The sequence below is a fragment of the Melanotaenia boesemani genome, chromosome 22, assembly GCF_017639745.1.
Source record: "Melanotaenia boesemani isolate fMelBoe1 chromosome 22, fMelBoe1.pri, whole genome shotgun sequence".
NCBI classification, from domain to species: domain Eukaryota; kingdom Metazoa; phylum Chordata; class Actinopteri; order Atheriniformes; family Melanotaeniidae; genus Melanotaenia; species Melanotaenia boesemani.
The window spans coordinates 25,124,577-25,144,545 of NC_055703.1; the positions used below are offsets into that span (position 1 = coordinate 25,124,577).

Sequence of the window (19,969 nt, forward strand, 5' to 3'; positions counted from 1 at the left end):
TTGTTTCAAACAGTCAAAGTCCACAGATAGTTTCCTACATGTTCAATAAGCCTGCAGGCAGCTTTCACAGCGACGCCCCGTCACAGACGTGATCTGGCGAGTCTCGGCTCTAACACAGAGCCTGCAGCCCGGTCGGTCAGCTGTTGTATTAGACCTGATCAGTGGAGAGAAGGGAGATGATTGCTTAACTACGTGACACAAACATTTCAGAGGGCGAGTGAAGCTCTTACAGCTTGTGTGTGTCCAGAGGATGATGCCACAATTTGTTTCAGTCACAGATAGTTTCCTAAATCGTTTTCATTGCAAGAAAATATTATTCACCACTCTGATCATTAAATGTGTATCAAGCTAGTAAGTCTATCCTAAAAGGTTTTTATAAAGTTATCCACCATTCACTCTGTATCAAGTATGTAAGTAAAGTAATCAAGACAGAAAGACAGACGATGACATATTTAAAACTAAATGTTTACATTGCCGTTGATCGTTACGTTTGAAGGACGGAGATTTAACTGCGACAGATGTGTATACAGAGAATATCACACACTAGGATTTCCTAAAGTTGTGCATATGAAGGGTATCCAATACTAGGATCTATCACAGATGTGTATCTGCAGCATATCCTATACTAGGATTTCCTATAGATGTGTATACGGAGGGTATCCTATAATAGGATCTGTTACAGACCGATCTTCCCGTAAATCCCCGGAAACAGTCAGGATATGCCGCGGGTACGGACACTCGTATCCTCTTGGATCTCTCCAGATCTTAGGTGTTTTTGTCAGGTGGCAGCTTTCTGATTAATTAGTATTTAAAGGCTGAAATTCATGTTAGAGGTTTGATTTTATTGCACTAAATGATTTAAAACTCAAAATAAAACCAAAAAGAAATTTTCATATGATAAATTTTATTGATATATTTTATATACAAAAAAACTCCCTGAATAATATTTGCGCTTTAAAAAGTTACATGAAAAATTAAACTTAAACAAGTCTGGTCTATATAATAAAATCTTCTTTTACTATTATACACAAAACACACCATGAAACAGCAGTAAAATCACAACCTTCTTTAATTCATATATTTTTAAATCAGCTGCAGTAACAAGGTCATTAAAAACAAAACCTAAACAAGGAACAGAGCTGAGGTGGAGCTACATGGAAAATAATGATGAACATCTGGAAGGGAACAAAGGAAAACTTGCAGCATTTATACTGAGGAAGATGATAACAAACAAGGTCCAGATGTGGTGATCAGAGACTGAAAACCTGCTTAGAAACAAGAACAGACAGTAAAGACAACAGTAGAAACAGTTAGAAATGTTGTTTAGTTAAATCTGACTGAAATAAAGAAAATGAAACCATATTTCCAGCAGATCTTACAAGGTTTCCAAAAGTCAGACATGATATTTTTCTATCTCAGACAAATTAAATAAAGTTTAAATGCTTCAGAAGAAATAAATTGTTTAACATGAAAGAAGATAAACAGAAATAATTTTCACTCTCTTTAGTTTGTCGCAGTTTTCATTGATGTCCTGAAGCTCAGCGCAGTGTGGGAGCAGCAGAAAGATCTCCAACAGTTTCATACGTTACTTCGTCTTCATCAGCAGCTTCAGAAACCTTTGAGACAAAACATAAACTACTGTAGGTCATCCAACCTCAAAGAGTCCCACTCCAATAATAATTAGACAGCCAGCCATCACATCACTGATGGAGAAAACACACTGATCATTTAAAGACTCTGATTTAAAGACATTTTATCCTTTCAAATATTTCTGCTCTTTAAATAAGTTGAACACTAACATAAATCTAAAGTTTGAAAACCTCCACAATCATCAAATAAAACTGACATCATTGTTTCTAAATAAAAATCTAATGTCCACATGTGAACTATGTTTCCAATGATGTGTTTTACTGAACCACTCGCAGCATTAACACATGAGACGCTGTCAGATTCTTCCTCATAAGACATGAAACCCAGTAACTTAAATGGTGTCAGTCTGCCCTCTGCTGGACTCATAGGTACTGCAACACAACAACCTGGTACTAATAATAACTGTTACAGCCACTGCCGATTGCTGGCAGCTGCGGCTCGTTACTGCCATTGATTGCCTGGGTTGGAGGCGCTTTCTGGAGTGGCTGGAACCAACACACCTCAGTCTCCTCCCTTCTGATTGGTCCAATGATTAGCCAATCAGGCTGCAGCTTACTAGAAGCCAAGGTTGAAAAAGGCGGCTGCAGCAGCCAGTCAGGAGGGGGGAGAGCCGGAATGGCTCAGGCTGCTTTCCCTCTCATGTTGTACACTGGGTGCGTGTTGTGGTAGTACCTTTGTCACCATGGGTGTTTTGGTGCTAGCTTTCATTTACGATTAGTTTCAGTGTTGGGCTAGGTTAGCGTTTGTTATGTTGTGACAACGGTCACTTTAGTTTATGGATCTGCTGCCTTTTATTTGGTTTTAGTTTCCTCGCCGAGCTGTGGTCACGTCATTGTTTGCGCTCGGTGGGTTTTGGGTATATGTTTTGGTTTATTTCTTTCAGCAGGTCCGCTAACCCCAGCACTTGTTTATTTTGTGTATTTTCTGTTACAGGTTTTCACTCACCGTTCACGGGTTTTAATAAAATGTGCTTATTTTCATTCACCATCTGTCCTCAACTTTCTTTTTTTGTTGCACCCAAACATACCCCTATATTAGGTCGTAACAAGTGGGGGCTCGTCCGGGAGCCTTTTTTTCTACCACCTGGAAGGTTCCCTGGAACATTACGCGTTGGGGATAAAGCGGCCATTTTGTCTTGTGGATGTGAGTGTGAGCTGTTAGCCTCCTTTTGGCTACTTCTGGTGGCGAAGGGCGCCGATTGGAGGGTTTGCTCCATTTTGGGGTTTGGCACCTGGAAGCTGCTAGGGTGGTGACTCCGGTGGGAGTGTGTGTGTGAGGGTGGTGAGTACCTGAACTTTTGGACCGCAGCTTTTGCAGGGCGCTCTGGCCTAGGGGCGACCCTTTGTGGGGGAGGACGTACCTCTCGAGAGTCAGGAGGGTGACACAGGTAAGCGCCTGTTTAGTTCTCCCCTGTTACGCCGCCCCTTATTCCGACACCCTGGTGGGGGTGAAGGAGGCGGGCGGTGGTGTGTGAATGCTGCGTTGTTCAGTCGCCTCTCCTCTTTCGCCTGTGTGTGCTGCTTGTTTGTACTGGGTGCTTGCCCTTCTGTGTGTGGGGGTGAACTCGCCATCGGCCCTTTTAGCTTTGTGGTGGCCGGATGGTTTGCTTTATGTTTGGAGTTTGTGTGTTTCGCGCATGTTGCGGTGGTGGCTGTGTGAAACTCCACCGCTTCTGTCACGGTTTTTGCCTGTATTCTGGATTTCCAAGCCGTCCCTGAAGGCATCCTTCCTTCAGTGCGGCTCTGATTGCTGATGCCCTCCACCTGTGCGGTGCGCTTTATATACCAGTGCTTGACAACAGTTCTCTGCCAGATCGTTTCGGTTTACCCTGCACGTTTCCAGCCATTATTGCCTGCCTGTCTGCCTGTGTTCTGACCTCCGACCCGTTTTCTGACCTAGAATACCTGATTCTGCCTGCCCCCTGTCTGGTAACTCTGCTGTCTGTTGTTTGGATCCTGCCCATGTATTGACCCTTGGACTGTCTTATTGGATTTGATTATTGGATTTGGATTAGTGGATTGTATGATTGGATACTGGATTTGGATACAGGATTTCGGATGTGGATCTGGATGTGGATGTGGATTCGGATATATCCCTAAGGCTACCTGCCCTCCTCTTTCTCTTCCCCAGAGGATTCAGTGGACCTCAGTAGGGATCTTAGGCCTGACTAACTGTTTTTCCCCTCAGCCTTTTGCCACCAACCTTGTCTTAACCCTTCACACAACACCACAGCCTCAGTGGACCTCTTACCGCCCTCCCGGCACAGCGATCTCCCTGCGTCCTCCATCTCCTCGGCCGGTACGTAAGCGTCAGAATTCACACTTCTCCATTTTGCCACGCTTATTCTCACCTTGGATCTCCGATTCTCACAGGCTAGTGGGCGACGTGACCAGACCCGGATTTCCTTAGCATTATTCAGTCCCTTACAATAAATCTGTTTTCTTACCAACCCTCTGTCCTGATCTCTTTTGTCATCCAGTTTGCTGAAACCGTTACAGCTTCGTCACTTGTGTTTGTGTTTTGTGCACGTTGCGGAGGTGGCTGTGTGATACTCCACCGCTTCGTCACTTGTGTATGTGCTTTGTGCACTGTTGTGTGTTCTGTGCAACTTCCGTTGAGTTAGTGATCCCCTACCTTTTACTTTGTATGTGGGAATGAGCTGGTCTCTTTGTGTTTTTGTTTCAAAATCATCGAGAGGATTTTGAAACTTCAGGGGGAGAGCCGCAATGGCTCAGGCCGCTTTCCCTCTCACGCTGTGCACTGGGTGTGTGTCGTGGTGATCACCTTTGTGTGTTTTGGTGTTTAAGTTCGGTTGTGATTAGTTCTGTGTTGGGCTAGGTTAGAGTGTTTTTGTTTGTGAAGACGGTCACATTAGTTTATGGATCTGCTGCTTTTATTTGGTTTTAGGTTTCACCCCGAGTTGCAGTTATGTTGTGGGTTGCACTCGATGGATTTCTGGGCTATGTTTGGTTTGTTTCTTTCAGCAGGTCCGCTAACCCCAGCACTTGTTTATTTTGTGTATTTTCTGTTAAGGGTTTTCACTCACCGTTCACGGGTTTTAATAAAATGTGCATATTTTAAATCACCATCTGTCCTCAACTTTCTTTTTTTGTTGAACCGAAACATACCCCTATATTAGGTCGTAACAAGTGGGGGCTCGTCCGGTAACCTCTACAGGGAGCATCACTATAACCCATATCAAAGCAGGTATACCAGTAACAAATTATTAACTACGATACCACATTATTACATAAAGACAACATCAATACCAAAGTCATGTAGAGTCTATATATAAGAAGACCATGTAGATGTTTGAAATTATAAAGAAGAAAAGTTCAGTTTTTACTCACTTTGCTGTCTTTCAGCTGCTTTTTGCTTCCTGGAAGAATAAAGAGATTAAAGAGATTAAATGAGACGTGTTTGATGTACGTCACCTGGTTTTATTATGACCTGAACTTCCTCACCTCCTCTGATAACAACAACAGTGATTCCAATCAGGAGAATCAGTCCTGTGATGCGCAGAGTCCACATGAAGAATCTCAGAGGAGACCAGTCTGTGGAGGCTGGTTCTGTGGAGTTTGTGGATGATGAAGTTAAGATTTATAAACATCATAATTTGTCATTTTAAATTTACACTTCTTTCCTACCTGTAGAATCAGGTGGGTAGTGAGCTTCTATCTTCACACTGTTTCCTTCAACAAACTGGCAGGTGAATCTTCTGTTGTGGTCTCTCTGATGTTTTACAGTCAGGATGGAAACACAGTTTGTCTGTCTGACGTAGAAATCAACACTTTCATCTTGCAGCTCAGTTCCTTCATCATCCAACCAGCGGAAGCTGCTCTGTTTACAAGTATTAATGTTACTGTATCTCCACAGAGAGCAGGTTAATGTGACTTCATCCTTCTGTAGATCAGCATCTGGTGGAGACGGAGAGACTGAAGGAAAACAGGTGATTTCTGTTATCTCACATTAAAAATGTGGAATATCATATTTTAAAGTGAGGAACTCTGAGAAGAAAGACTCGTCTTCTGGTTCTTAGTTTGACTTGTTGACTGTCCTTTGGAAACATTCCAGATATAATCTGACTTTATGAAGGTGGAGAAAACCAAGTGGAAGAAATCTTAATGTTTACTTTTCTTCCTCCTTGAAAACTTGCATCTAAACTTTAGTTCCTGTCTGCATGTGTTCACTGAGAGGGTCCCTCATGTTACGGCCGTCCCAAACAGGAAGTTCACATCACTGAGAAATGGATGCTGATAATTCCTGATAACACAAACAACTTCTCCACAGTGTTTCACAGTGATGAGTTTTACTGTGTCAGAGTCTCATTCAAGTCAGAAAAACTCACCAGTCAGAATATTTACATACACATCTACATCAAAGGAACCTGTTCGTCCATGTCTACAAATGTAGAAACCGACATCTTCATCAGTGATGTTGTTGATGACCAGAGAGCAGTTACTGTTCAGACTCAGTCTGGCAGCTCGAGCTGAGTTTTCATTAACATTTCCTTCTTCAACCTCCCATTTAGATACACGTCCCTCATCACTGTTGTAAAACCAGTGAACATTGGAACATGAGGAAGATGATGGTTTACTGTTACAAGGTAAAACAACCTCATCTCCAGGTTTATTGTAGAAATCGATTCTTCCTCCACTGACGCCTGCTGAAGAGAAAAAGACACATTTAGAGCAAAGTTTTACTCCACACACATCAACCAGAAATGAAATCAGAAATGTAGATTTCATCATTAGAAGTCAGAGAGAAGAAATGTTTCTTCTCTTCCTGCTGCTTCAGTTCTTCTCTTCATTTCTGTTTCAGTCAAGTTACATTAATGTGAGAATCTGTTCAATATAATTTACCTGAACTGGTTTACTTCCTTCATTTTATGAAAGCAGCTTCTAAATTATATCTATAGTATTTTGTAAAGTCATTTATAAACCTCTAACAAGTGAAAGAAAATCAATGTTTACCTTCAGCGTGAAGCAGCAGAATTAAAACGAACTCCAGCAGAGCCATTCTGTGTGTCTCTGTGAACGTTGTGAGGCTTTTCTCTGCTACAGATTTCTACATGTTGGTTCTGGTTCCTCTTTCTAGGTGATTTACTTGGTAAAATGTCTCAACATCAGTTCCTGCCACTAATTATAATATTTCTGTGTCATCACATCTTCCTGTGTCCTGCTGACAGACTTCAGGCAGGAGCAAACGCTTTATAAATTTGGTCTATTTAGGAATTTAATTCTTCTTAAACATGTGGTGATTTTTTTTTTGGTTCAGTCTGTAAATAGAAAATCATGTAGGAACCTGTCAAGTGGATTTTAACTATATTGTGATAAAATTCAACTTCTATTTCAGGCTAATCCAGAAACATCTCTGTAGTTTCTTTTATTCTTACTGATGATCTACATCTTTGAAACATGTTTCCACAAAAATACTGAAAGAACGCTAAAAAAAAAAAACTCAATTCAATTTTCATTTTTAAAGATAAACACCACCTTTCAGGGTTCACTGCTTGTGTTAAAGAGTTTCCAGTAAGAACAAATGTAAGCTGTGAGGTTACAAAGTCTAAGTTTTATAGGACAAGAAAACTCAAATAAAGATTAAAAACCCAAAACATTTTTTACTGGATGGTTTCAGAGAGTTTTTAGGCCTCAGTCATGATTATTTGTTTAACATCTAACTAAGTAAAAAAAACTAGAATATTAACCTTCAAACTGTAGAAGACAGATGAGGATTATTACCTGTGAAAACTTTTTCTATCTGACCTCTTTAACACACTTCATGTTTCTGGTGTTGAAACACAGAAATTATGAAATTTCCCCTTTTTGTTGGACTTTTTCAGGTGAAACTATGTGTCAAGTTACGACATCCATTACTCAACATGTAAAAATAACAACATGACAACTGTACTTGTAGATAAGAGTGTGTGTACATCCTACACACACACATCATCTTCACATTAAAAAGTAGAGACAAGTTAAAGCTGATTAATGGATGTTTTCTGCACAGAATTCAAAAACTTCTTCACAGACTTGTGGACTTCAGCGAGAAGAAAAGTCAACTATAAGAAATAAAAGAAAATGCAAACATCTGGATCCATGAATAACAAAATTAATACGGTCTGGTGGAAGTTCACATGGGACACATGTTACAACCAAACTGAAGAGGATGTGACATCCACAAACGTGATTTTTGTTCTTAGCAGTTTAGCCAGTACATCATATTGAAATTATGTTTGTAAACATGTAGGCCGCTGTGCCAGTTTTACTAAACTTTATAGCTACTGATAAAAGGGTCTGAGTTGAAATAGTTAAAGTGGTGTCAAAATGATGCGGTCGCTATCCGTGGTGCTGAACTGCTTTGAATTTGTGTTGTATTATTATTAGTGACCATGTAGCCTATTTTTTTTCTCTTGGTTTGTACTTCATGTCCATTTGATGGACTTTAAAATGACATAGTCACTCTCCATGGTGCTGAAACTTGTAAACCACGCTGTTGCGGGCATGTGTATGTTGTAAAATGATGTTATCACGAGCTTTATTATTTTGGTTTAAAGGGCCAGGTCATTTGCCCGCCCCCGGCCCGGCTCCGATTTGTTCCGCTAGTGCTTCTGTTTGTCGTGGTTCATGGTGTGGGTTCCTGGTTCTTGTTTAGTTTTGGTCTGTTCTTTGGTTTGTGTTATATTTTGATCTTGGTTTAAAGTCTGGTGTTTGTTATGTTTAGTTTCTGTTATGATTATGTTTTATGTTTTTCAGTTTTTGTGCTGTTTTAATTCTGTCATTATGGTTATTACCTCTGGTTTTTGTCATGTTTAGTTTCTGTTTAGATCATGTTTTGGGTTTTTGGTTTTTGTCTTGTTAAGTTCAGTTTTCCCTCAGGTGCTCTGTGGTTTCTGTTTCTGGCTCGTTAGTTCACCTGGTCTAATTACTCATTCACTTCACCTGTTCCCTATTACTCCCTCTGTGTACCCCATGGTTTTGAGTTTTCACTAGTCAGATCCTTGTGGTTTATCCCCTGTATTGTGTGTTTCCCTGCTCCTAAGTTTTTGGAGAATAAAACCTTTCACCTGCATCAACCTGCCTTCTACCTGATCTGCATGTGATTGGGTCCTCACCCCCACTAACACACAATGCTGTTGTTCCAAACTAAACCATGGTTGTATTTTCTGTGTTGATGGAAGCAGCAGAAAATCTGACTTTTCTACATGTTGAAGCTTATTGAACAGTCAGTGTCTCACAGTGATGGTTTAGTTGCACTAAAGAAGCAGCAGAGTTGCAACTAATGTGAGAAAATATCATCTTTGACTTCACCTGAGGACACCTCCTCTGCTACCATGATCTCACACGAGGAGCTTCTCCAAACACTTCAAGTCAGGGATATAAAACTCTGGTCCTGGAGGGCCTCAGTCTGCAGCTTCTAGGTGTTTCCCTGCTCCAACACACCTGATTCTAATTAAATGGATCCAACAGCTTGTCCTGAAGCTGCCAATACGTTAATGTGTATCAGGTGTGTTGAAGCAGGGAAACATCTAAAATCTGCAGGACTGTGGCCTTCCAGGACCAGAGTTTGGCATCCCTGGGTTTAATGCTGTGGGGAGGTGAAAGAAACAAGTGATGATCTGACATTTTCTTCCTGTTGGTGAAAAATCATCTGTGGAGTAAACTGATGGAAATCATCTCCACATCATAGAGAAAAATTTGGTATTTGGAATAAAAAAAAAGTACAGATTTCTGCTTTTTTTCTATTATTATTTTATTGTAATTTATAGTTTTTAAAACTTTCTTCATGTACATGAGATTGATTTACTTTCTCTTTATGTAACATAATAACTCACTGAGTAAAAACTGTAAGTAGAAAAGTTACCTGAAATAAAATCTTTAACCATTTCTGTCCATATTACAAAATCTTATTTTACTATTATCCCCAAAACACATTAAAACAGTCGTATCCTCAGAAATATCTTTGGTTCATGCATTTCTAAAATCACTTGTAATGAGAACAAAAAGCACTGCTTATTACAGGAGAACCAAGAAAATAAAACATAATTATAATAATTTCTCAAAGCAGATGTAATAAATGGTCTTTACAAGGCAGCAAAAGCAGTTTAAAGCAAACTAAATGAGTAATAGGAATGATAAAAGTAAAAGTAAATTAAAAAGACACTAACTGAATATTAATAACTTCTCTCTGAAAAAACAAAGACCTGAGTCCGTCCACCTGATTTCCTCCAGCAGGTCATGATCAGGCAGGAACAGCATGTAAAAACCTTCTTTTATTCTCTGGATCTAGTTGTATGCAGGTGTGTGACCTTTACGTAAATTAGGAAAATAGGCCACAATCCTTTCATATGATGAACAACATGTGATAACAGTGGAGCACAAAGTTCAGCCGTCCACTTCCTGACTGCAGCTTTAATAAACACACTGATGTCAGAAGAAGTCTCATTTCCTCCCATTTATTCAGGTAGGTTGACACAGCTGTAGTAGCTGCTGGGATCGTTGTCCACCTCTGCATCAGTTTTAGTCCTTACAGCAGAATAAGTCACCACATCTTCCTCCTCTTTTACCTGCATCACACAATCCAGACGTTTCACATGATTCAGACCAGGAAGAAAAAATCTGCTCAGAGTTTTACATCAGAACTCATCAATTATACTAAATACAGTCATGGTACAAAGAAATAAATAAACCAAATGATTTGTGTTTATCATGTCCTGACATGTAAATGTCTCTTACCTTCTTCTTAGAGGAGACCTTTGGATGAGCGTGGTCCACAGTGGCGTAGGTCACATTGTTCTCTGTCTCATCCTGAGGACAAAGTTAACAGTTCTTGTTACCGTGGAGTCAGACTGAACATCAGCGTTTCTGGTATTCTGCTTCTGACCATGTCCATGTCCATATCAGTGAAAAAGTACCACAAACTAATGGTATCATATCGACAGGAAAAACTTTAGTATCGCTCATCTGTAAGCAACAGTTGTGGTTGTTTTTGTTTGTTTTTTGGGGGGTGGGGGTCAGAGAGAACAATGTTGAGTTCAGGAAAGTCGGTGACAGGAAGTAAATGGAATAACACATGAATGCCTTAACTTGCTGTTAAAATGTCGACCAACTGCAGCTATTATCATTCATATTAGGTGTTAACCACATCATTTTGAGCTCATCTTGATCATCTGGTCACAGAAAACACAAAGTGTGTGATAGAAACTGTCTTGGTCAGTGGGAGGTGAGGACGACATTGCAGGATGAAGAGGCAGGAGGAAGACGAGGGCAGGAACAAAGTTTAATGAAAAGCACTTACACACACAAAACAGGAAACATGACGAATGATCTGACAAAATACTGGCTGACACCAAGTGGTATATAAATAGAAGACTAACGAGAAGCAGGTGGAGTGAGTTGACCATCAAACCAGGTGAGATAATGAACAGGAAATAAAACAGAACGTATCACACAAGGAGGAGGAAGTAGAAAATAAAACAGGAAAGGGAACTCAGAATGACAAGACTAAAAAAACAACCAAAACCCACAGATCATGACACAAATCTTGTGATAACTAATTGCAGTAGGTCAGGGGTGCCCAAGTCCAGTCCTGGACATCTACCATCCTGCAACTTTTAGATGCATCCCTCCTCCAACACACCTGGATTAAATGGCTGAATTCATCCACATGTGGTTCAGCTCTGCAGAGGCTGGTAACGACACATTCATTTCATTCAGGTGTGTTGGAGGAGGGATGCATCTAAAAGTTGCAGGATAGAAGCTCTGGAGGACCGGACTTGGGCACCCCTGCAGTAGGTGATTATCTCTAGAAAACAAAAATTTGCTTTGTGATCTCGAGATAAATTGCATCAAAATGAAATATGAATAAAATGTCCTCTCTCAGCTTCTGTATGAAATACATCAGCATCAATGTAAAAATCCTGAAGTAATCTGTTATGGACTTTGATGAAAGTTAAAGGTGATGCTGAATGATGGTTTTGTGTTCGCAACAATAAAATAAAACTTTGAACATATTTTAATAAAATAAAATAATTTAGTGTCAGTTCACATCTGGTCAGTTACAGATGTTGATGTAAATAAATGTCATATGAAATCAAACATTTGTACTGATACCAAGAAGTTTATTAACATGTTTGGAAGGTAACGTTTATTTCTAACATTAGAAGATATGAGATAAATCTGTCATGCTGCATGGGTCTTAATTCTTTTCTTGTGTTTGGTATTTTCTTAATTTCAGTGATCGGTTCTGGTTTTTGTCTTTAGTTCTGATTTTGCTTTAGTGTTTCTGGTTTTGTTTCAGTCTTTAGTTTCCCTCATGGGCTGTGTTTTCTGTTCCTGGCTCATTAGCTCACCTGGTTTGATTTTGATTCACTTCACCTGTTCTCAATTAGTTCCTCTGTGTACAAATACCCGATGGTTTCACTTCTTCTCTGTCAGATCCTTCTGGTTTATCCCTGTAGTGTGTGGTTTTCTGTTCCTGAGTTTTCTGGATTAAAGCCTTTGTTACCAGCACCATTCAGCCTCCTACCTTGGTTATCTGCTTTTGAGTCCTCACCTCCGCCTACATATGACAAAATCTGAAATTACTTACGTCTTGGGCTGCTGTTGTTTGCACATCTGGAACAAAAGGACAAATTTAGGAGTTGGTCATTAATATCACGATATAAGAATTCTGTAAACAAAGTCATCATTTCCAGCATCCTGATTTCTAACACAATCATTACTGTGGGACGTCTATTAATGCTGAAGTAACCATAGCAACAAGCCTGCTTATCTTACACATAAATTAAACCAATGACTTCACCATCATCTATCAGATTAGAAACAATCTGGCCTCATATCAGCTGGAAATCAGTAGGTTTGCATTGTGGAGCTTGAAGAAAATCCTGCTGCTTGACAACAAAACCACACGTCTCTAACGTGGCTTAGAAAGCTCAGATACGAATCTCTTGATAAAGGATCAGTTTCATTTATATGGGGCGGTAAGAAGGCTAGAATATGGTTAGAGGTATAAAAATAAAGCTGGCTTAACACTCTCAAATAGTTTATAATTAATATTATTGGACCCCAAATATAACAAAAAATCATGCATTGAGTCCATACTCCTGACACAGACTGGTGCCACCTTGAAGCTGCATCTTGCATCTCAGCCTCCCCCAGAGTCCTGATCACCTGCAGTCTTCCCTCTACCCACTATCAATCCAAAAGCCATATATACCCTCAAATATTGTTTAATTTAGACAGACTTCTAGATTTAAAAATTTTCTTCATCTAAGAGCCAAAAAACAAACAAACAAACAAAAAAAAAACTCTTTTCTTCAAGGGTATGTTAGATTCTGAATGAACACTTTGGCAATGACGAGGCATTCATAATTTTAAAGACATGTACACTTTTTGCGAGCTTTGTCAACACAAGTTTGGTCTCCCTCAGTCAATGAGCTGCTACACCTGTAAGGAAACACAATACAACCTAAACCATCTGCAAAACCATTCCCTCTCCACAACTACATTTTCCACCTGGTCTGGGGGGATCCCCAAGCATTCCTGGCCAGCCAAGAGATGGAGTCCCTCCAGCATGTCCTGGGTCTTTCCTGGGATCTCCTCTTGGTGGGACGTGCCTGGATCACCTCACCAAGGATGCGTCCAGGAGGCATCCTGACCAGATGCCCGAGCCACTTCATCTGGCTCCTTTCGATGTGGAGGAGCAGAACTCTACTCTGAACCCCTCCGTGATGACCGAGCTTCTCACCCTTTCTCTAAGGGAAAACCCGACCACCCTGCAGAGGAAACTCATTTCAGCCACTTGAATTTGCAATCTCGTTCTTTGGGTCACTACCCACAGCTCATGACCATAAGAGGCTTGTAATGTGTATCGACGAAACGTTCAACTTTTTGCATCACTGCAGACACCACACTGATCTGCCTGTCGATCTCCCGCTCCATCCTTCCTTCGCTTGTGATGAAGACCAAGAGATACTTGAATTCCTCCACTCGGTGTAGACCCTTATTCCTGAGCTGGAGAGGAAACTCCACCATGGTCGTAGAATATGAGGTGCTGTTTCTCATCCCAACTGCTTCACATTCAGCTGAGAATCATATGACGATCACAGCTTCATAAAGCAAACAGAATCAGAAATTCTGTCCATAAAAACTTTAAACAGAATCAGTGACAAAAGGCAGCTCTGGCAGAGTCCATATTTCTCTGGAAACCAATCTAACATACTTCCATGCAGACCAAGCTCTGGCACTGGTCGTACATTGACCGAACAGTTCTTATAAGGGGGTCAGGTACTCCACATTTCCAGAGAACTCCCTACTGGAGTCTCTAGTGGGCACGGTCAAATGCCTTCTCCAAGTTCACAAAGCACATGTAGACTGGTTAGGCAAACTCCCATGCCCCCTCCAAGACCCCGAAGAGGGTGCAGAAATGGTCTACTGTTCCACGACCCGGACCAAAACCACAATGCTCCTCCTTAGTCAGAGAAGAGTCTGTCAGATACTTGAACCTTTCCAATGGGCCTTCCTCTCTAGGACCCCTGAATAGACCTTACCATTTATCATTCCTCTAGAACTGGTCCAGCCTGATGGTCCAGGTTCTGTCCCGGATGTCCAGATTATACTGTAGAGACATGTCAACAAAGACAGCCCTACAGCATCCAGAGTCTTAACAAAATCTGGCTCAAAAAACACCCAAAAAGCCAGATAGGACTATTCTATCAGCTTGTCAGCATCCCTCACTGCTGATGTCCACCAAGGAGTTTGAGGTTTATGTGCTTAAGATTTTGCTCTTTATTTTGTCTAGGCTCTTTTTCTTCTATTATTTGTTTATTTATTTATTTTTTTTTTTATTGGATGGGTTGACTTATTTACCTGCTGCATCTATTGACCTTTACATTCAAAGCCAGATGTTTAAAATCATTTTAAATGTGAATATCTCAGTCATACCAGCAGAATATTAAAATAAAACTGTGCTGTTAAGTTTCTATAATTCAGCTTTTTCATTCTCAGTTCAGCACGTGTTTTCAATCTGATGGACATGTTTGGTCTGTTTGTATTTAAAATGACATGTTCACCAATAAATTAAACTATTTCAAGATATAAATAAAAACTGTACTTGTGATTCTTTGATCTTCGGTCTCTTTGGTTCTCCGTCTGCATTTGATGATGAAAACAGTGATGATGAAGAACAGGAGCATCACCCCGACCACTGCTCCGATGATGATGATGATAGTTTGTTGGCTTTCTGGGTTCTGAGAACCTAAAGAAGTTAAAATAATATGCAAAGAGGTTGTTTGATAACATGTTTCTTTGATTATAAGAACAAATAAATTAGAAATTTATGTGTAAAAATTGAGTTTCAGTCAACTCACATCTGGAGTCTTACCTGTAGAATCAGGTGTGTAGTGAGCTTCTATCTTCACACTGTTTCCTTCAACAAACTGGCAGGTGAATCTTCTGTTGTCGTCTCTCTGATGTTTTACAGTCAGGTTGGAAACACAGTTTGTCTGTCTGACGTAGAAATCAACACTTTCATCTTGCAGCTCAGTTCCTTCATCATCCAACCAGCGGAAGCTGCTCTGTTTACAAGTATTAATGTTACTGAATCTCCACAGAGAGCAGGTTAATGTGACTTCATCCTTCTGTAGATCAGCATCTGGTGGAGACGGAGAGACTGAAGGAAAACAGGTGATTTCTGTTATCTCACATTAAAAATGTGGAATATCATATTTTAAAGTGAGGAACTCTGAGAAGAAAGACTCGTCTTCTGGTTCTTAGTTTGACTTGTTGACTGTCCTTTGGAAACATTCCAGATATAATCTGACTTTATGAAGGTGGAGAAAACCAAGTGGAAGAAATCTTAATGTTTACTTTTCTTCCTCCTTGAAAACTTGCATCTAAACTTTAGTTCCTGTCTGCATGTGTTCACTGAGAGGGTCCCTCATGTTACGGCCGTCCCAAACAGGAAGTTCACATCACTGAGAAATGGATGCTGATAATTCCTGATAACACAAACAACTTCTCCACAGTGTTTCACAGTGATGAGTTTTACTGTGTCAGAGTCTCATTCAAGTCAGAAATACTCACCAGTCAGAATATTTAGATACACATCTGCATCAAAGGAACCTGTTCGTCCATGTCTACAAATGTAGAAACCAACATCTTCATCAGTGATGTTGTTGATGATCAGAGAGCAGTTACTGTTCACACTCAGTCTGGCAGCTCGAGCTGAGTTTTCATCAACATTTCCTTCTTTAACCTCCTCTTCAGCTGCACGTCTTTCATCTCTGCTGTAAAACCAGTGAACATTGGAACATGAGGAAGATGATGGTTTACTGTTACAAGGTAAAACAACCTCATCTCCAGGTTTATTGTAGAGATCGATTATTCCTCCACTGACGCCTGCTGAAGAGAAAAAGACACATTTAGAGCAAAGTTTTACTCCACACACATCAACCAGAAATGAAATCAGAAATGTAGATTTCATCATTAGAAGTCAGAGAGAAGAAATGTTTCTTCTCTTCCTGCTGCTTCAGTTCTTCTCTTCATTTCTGTTTCAGTCAAGTTACATTAATGTGAGAATCTGTTCAATATAATTTACCTGAACTGGTTTACTTCCTTCATTTTATGAAAGCAGCTTCTAAATTATATCTATAGTATTTTGTAAAGTCATTTATAAACCTCTAACAAGTGAAAGAAAATCAATGTTTACCTTCAGCGTGAAGCAGCAGAATTAAAACGAACTCCAGCAGAGCCATTCTGTGTCTCTCTGTGAACGTTGTGAGGCTTTTCTCTGCTACAGATTTCTACATGTTGGCTCTGTTTCCTCTTTCCGGTCGATTTACTGAGTAGAAATGACTTGACATCAGTTCCTGCCGCTAATTCTGTCTATCAGGTGTCATCACACCTTCCTGTGTCTTTAATAAAGACGTCGAGGAAGACAAACAAACTTTTAATAAGTTTAATGTGTCAAACTGAACATGACAAAAAATTAATTTGACTCATTTTCTTTATTACATTTTGATCAACTGAAACAATAATAAATTCTTTTATGTGAATGATCTGGTATCGTTCAAAAAGAAGAATTTAAATGTTCTTTTTATAAATTGTTGTCATTTCCTTTCTGTTTGTGGGTGAAAAATAGAGGAAGTTCAGACCAACCAAGAGAAACACAAACAGCTCTGAGAGACTGATCACAGCGCTGCAGTTAGATGCTAACAGGTCTTATAATGGGGATTAAATCTGAATAAATGTATGGAACAGAATTTCCTTTTTTTTTTTTTTTTACCCTGTCCTGTCCAGCATCCTAACATACAGAACGGTGGTCTGTGTGCCATATTTTGCTTGACAGATTTGCTCTACCAAGGGAGACATGTTATATACATGGCTGCCCTTGATATTTTATTTTTATTTTTATTTTCTTTAGTCTTATATGTCAGTGCCGAACGTGACAGGGAGATAGAGGAAGAGGGGGGGAAAAAAGGGGAGAAAAGGACAGGATTAAAATGTGGAAATAACAGTTGTCTATGCTGCCCAGAACATATCTCAAAAAAAACAACAACATAAACTACCACAGTACTACATGATACCGAAAGAAAGATAGAATGATGATGATATAAAAAATTACAATAGTCATCAAACGTACCTGCAGATGAACGTACCAACACACAAACATCAGCTACATCTAGTGAGAAGCGGATGGAGAGACGAGCATGTTTGTGAGCATGCACGTGTTAACATGCATGTGTGGCCATGCAACAGGGAGGAAATGTGTACCCGCAAGGGGGCCGCGATCACGCCGCACCCCGAAGCATCAGCGGGGGACGGGGGGAGCCCGAGGCCCCAAAGGCCAAGCAGATCCACAGAGTACCAAGCCCGGGACAGCCAAAGCAGACAGAGCAGCGGTCCACCCGGACCAGAGCAGAGGGGTCCCCAGACCGGAACCCCCGGCGCGACGGGGCAGGGGCACCGGGCAGCCCAGGGCGATGGCGAGCAGGCCCGGCGGGTGCCGGGCGCTGCGGTGCGGGCCGCACGGAACCTCTGGACAGGTGCACAAAGCCATAAAGCGTGTAAGTAATCATCTGCTGTGTTACCTGTGCACTGTGTGCAGATATCGGAGTGATTAAGACCCATCTTGAACATCCTTTGTCCTGTATAATGCGTTCTATGGAGGACTTTGTATTGTATGAGTTGTAAATTTGGGCTGTCTGTCATATTAAAGGCATTAAAACATATTTGTAACCAAAATGGTTGACTAAGATTGATGGATAAATCTATCTCCCATTTTGAAGTAGGTAGGGAATTTGAGTCATCTATTTTTAACATTAATCTGTATATTTTTGAAAGTAATTTTGGGGTACAGAGGTCCATAAAATCTGCTACCATTGGAGGAAGTTCCAGGTCTGTTCGGTGAAGGAGGAGTTTTGTGTGTATTACGGTTTTGAGCTGTTGATATTCTAAGAATCTGTTGCTGTTAATCCCATATTGTGATGAGAGTGTATTAAAAGATAAATATTTCTGTTATGGATAATATGTTCAAAGTATTTAATTCCTTTGTTAATCCATTGGTTAAAGTTTAGCATATTTTTGTTTAGTAGAATATCAGGATTGTTCCAGATGGGTGTGAGTTTACATGCTATTATTGAGGAGTTGGTTTTATTGAGAAATTCCCACCAGGCTGTCAGAGAAGTGCTGATGTTGACACTTTTGAAGCACTTTTGCTTTTTTATACTTAAGCTGAAAAAAGGAAGATCAGAAATTTCCAAATTGTCACAAAATGTTTGTTCTATATCTATCCACAGGTCATCTAGTGGACTAGGTTTGAGCCATTTTAGGACATATTGCAACCTATTAGCTAGGAAGTAATGTTGAAAGTTAGGCAGGTCTAATCCTCCTCTATCTTTCGGCTTCTGTAAAGTTTTTAAACTGATTCGGGGAGGTTTATTTTTCCAGAGAAATCGGGAGATGTGTGATTCTAGCGATTTAAACCAGGTAGAGGGGGGTTTCATAGGAATCATAGAAAACAAATAGTTGATTTTGGGTAGAACCATCATTTTTATGGTGGCGACTCTCCCCATGAGTGAAATGGGTAGGGATTTCCAGCGAGCAAGATCATCTTCTATATTGTTGAGAAGGTGAGTGTGATTAAGTTTTGTTAGTTCTGAGAGCCTGGAGGGAATATTTACACCCAGGTATCTAATGTTACCTGATTTTAAGGTGATGCTGGGTATGGAACAGAATTTTATATCAGTCTATTAATAAGACAAGTCACTGAGAGTAAAACTAAGAACTGAAAACTAAGTTTAAATCCAGTGGTTGGAGAGTCAGCATACAGGGAGGAGGTGGAGCGGCTGTCAGGGTGGTGCAGTAACATCAACCCAGCCATCAACACCATGAAGACCAAGGAGCTGCTCATCAACTACAGGAAGAACAAAACACACATTAAACCACTTTACATCAGAGGGGACGGTGCAGAGAGGGTCTCCATGTTCCACTTTCTTGGGGTCCAGATCAGGGGTGGAGCTAGAGGGGTAACCAGGGTGGAGCTGGTCGTCTCTGAAATCTGATTGGACACCCCACGTCCACCGCAGGTGATTGACAGGTCACCAGAGGAGGACAGAAAAGTCTCTCCAGACCTCCTCTGTGATGATGTTACATAGAAAAGCTGTCTAAAAGGAAAAGTCATGTTTCAATCAGCTGAACAATAAAGCTGCATGGTGTCAGTACGGTGGGAGGCGGGAGACCTTGAAAATGTTGCTTTAAGCTCAGTCAGAGAGCAGAAGCTGAAAGCTGAACTGACTGCATATAAATTTATATTCTTGTTTTTATTTCTCTTACTTTTATAATTACTACAGAAGGTATTTTAAGGTTTTGGTACATTTCAAGTTGGAACAACCTCATGAGAGGAAGCTGCTCCCTAAATTTAAATAATTAAATTAAAAATAAAAATCTTTAAAATTTGGAATAAAGAAAGGAAGAGCAGTTTAATGATTCATTTATGTTCAAAGACTTAAGTTTATGTTAAAGGTTTTATTTTATTACACTAAAGACTCAAATGAATTAAAAACAAAAAGAATTCTTTACATTCATAAGTGAAACAGCTGCCTGCCCGTTTGTTAATAACTCTCTTATTTTACATGTGAGTCCCTGTGTACCATCACCCACCGGGGATTGGCTCTGCTCACCACACCCTTGCTTCCTGCCTGCTGAGGATTGGCTCCATTTACTACACCTTCACCTCCTGTCAGCTGATTGGATAATTGTCTGGCCTATTGTTGACGTTGCAGCTACACTAAAGGAAATATAAAACATCTGTGGACTCG

General features: G+C 40.3%; 3 protein-coding genes across 9 annotated transcripts in view; all 3 read right to left on the bottom strand.

Moving 5' to 3' along the window:
- Positions 1-7,394, bottom strand: part of LOC121633495 — a 39,634-nt gene extending 32,240 nt beyond the window's left edge. The window contains exon 1 of the mRNA XM_041975580.1: positions 7,358-7,394. The gene's annotated coding sequence lies outside the window, so the exon portion shown is untranslated. The remainder of the gene's footprint in view (positions 1-7,357) is intronic.
- LOC121633506 lies at positions 954-6,831 on the bottom strand. Of its 3 annotated transcripts, none has more exons than XM_041975604.1 (6): positions 6,624-6,831; positions 5,999-6,313; positions 5,298-5,585; positions 5,115-5,219; positions 5,001-5,029; positions 954-1,616 (listed from the first exon to the last, which is right to left on the bottom strand). In XM_041975604.1, exons 1-6 carry the CDS (start codon positions 6,667-6,669, stop codon positions 1,539-1,541), a joined length of 861 nt encoding a protein of 286 aa, XP_041831538.1. In that variant the 5' UTR covers positions 6,670-6,831; the 3' UTR covers positions 954-1,538. The 3 variants fall into 3 exon arrangements, with proteins under 3 accessions (XP_041831538.1, XP_041831537.1, XP_041831536.1); XM_041975603.1 differs by having other exon boundaries at positions 5,999-6,316; XM_041975602.1 differs by lacking the exon at positions 6,624-6,831 and having other exon boundaries at positions 5,999-6,612.
- Positions 7,395-9,439: 2,045 nt separating the features above from the next.
- Positions 9,440-16,495, bottom strand: LOC121633496. 5 transcript variants are annotated; one of them, XM_041975583.1, is made up of 7 exons: positions 16,360-16,495; positions 15,735-16,052; positions 15,034-15,321; positions 14,764-14,907; positions 12,241-12,266; positions 10,386-10,457; positions 9,440-10,216 (listed from the first exon to the last, which is right to left on the bottom strand). In XM_041975583.1, the coding sequence occupies exons 1-7, from the start codon at positions 16,403-16,405 to the stop codon at positions 10,106-10,108; spliced, it is 1,005 nt and encodes a 334-aa protein (XP_041831517.1). In that variant the 5' UTR covers positions 16,406-16,495; the 3' UTR covers positions 9,440-10,105. The 5 variants fall into 5 exon arrangements, 4 of the variants coding, with proteins under 4 accessions (XP_041831517.1, XP_041831518.1, XP_041831516.1 ...); XM_041975584.1 differs by having other exon boundaries at positions 15,735-16,049; positions 16,360-16,468; XM_041975582.1 differs by lacking the exon at positions 16,360-16,495 and having other exon boundaries at positions 15,735-16,348.
- Positions 16,496-19,969: the final 3,474 nt, after the last annotated feature.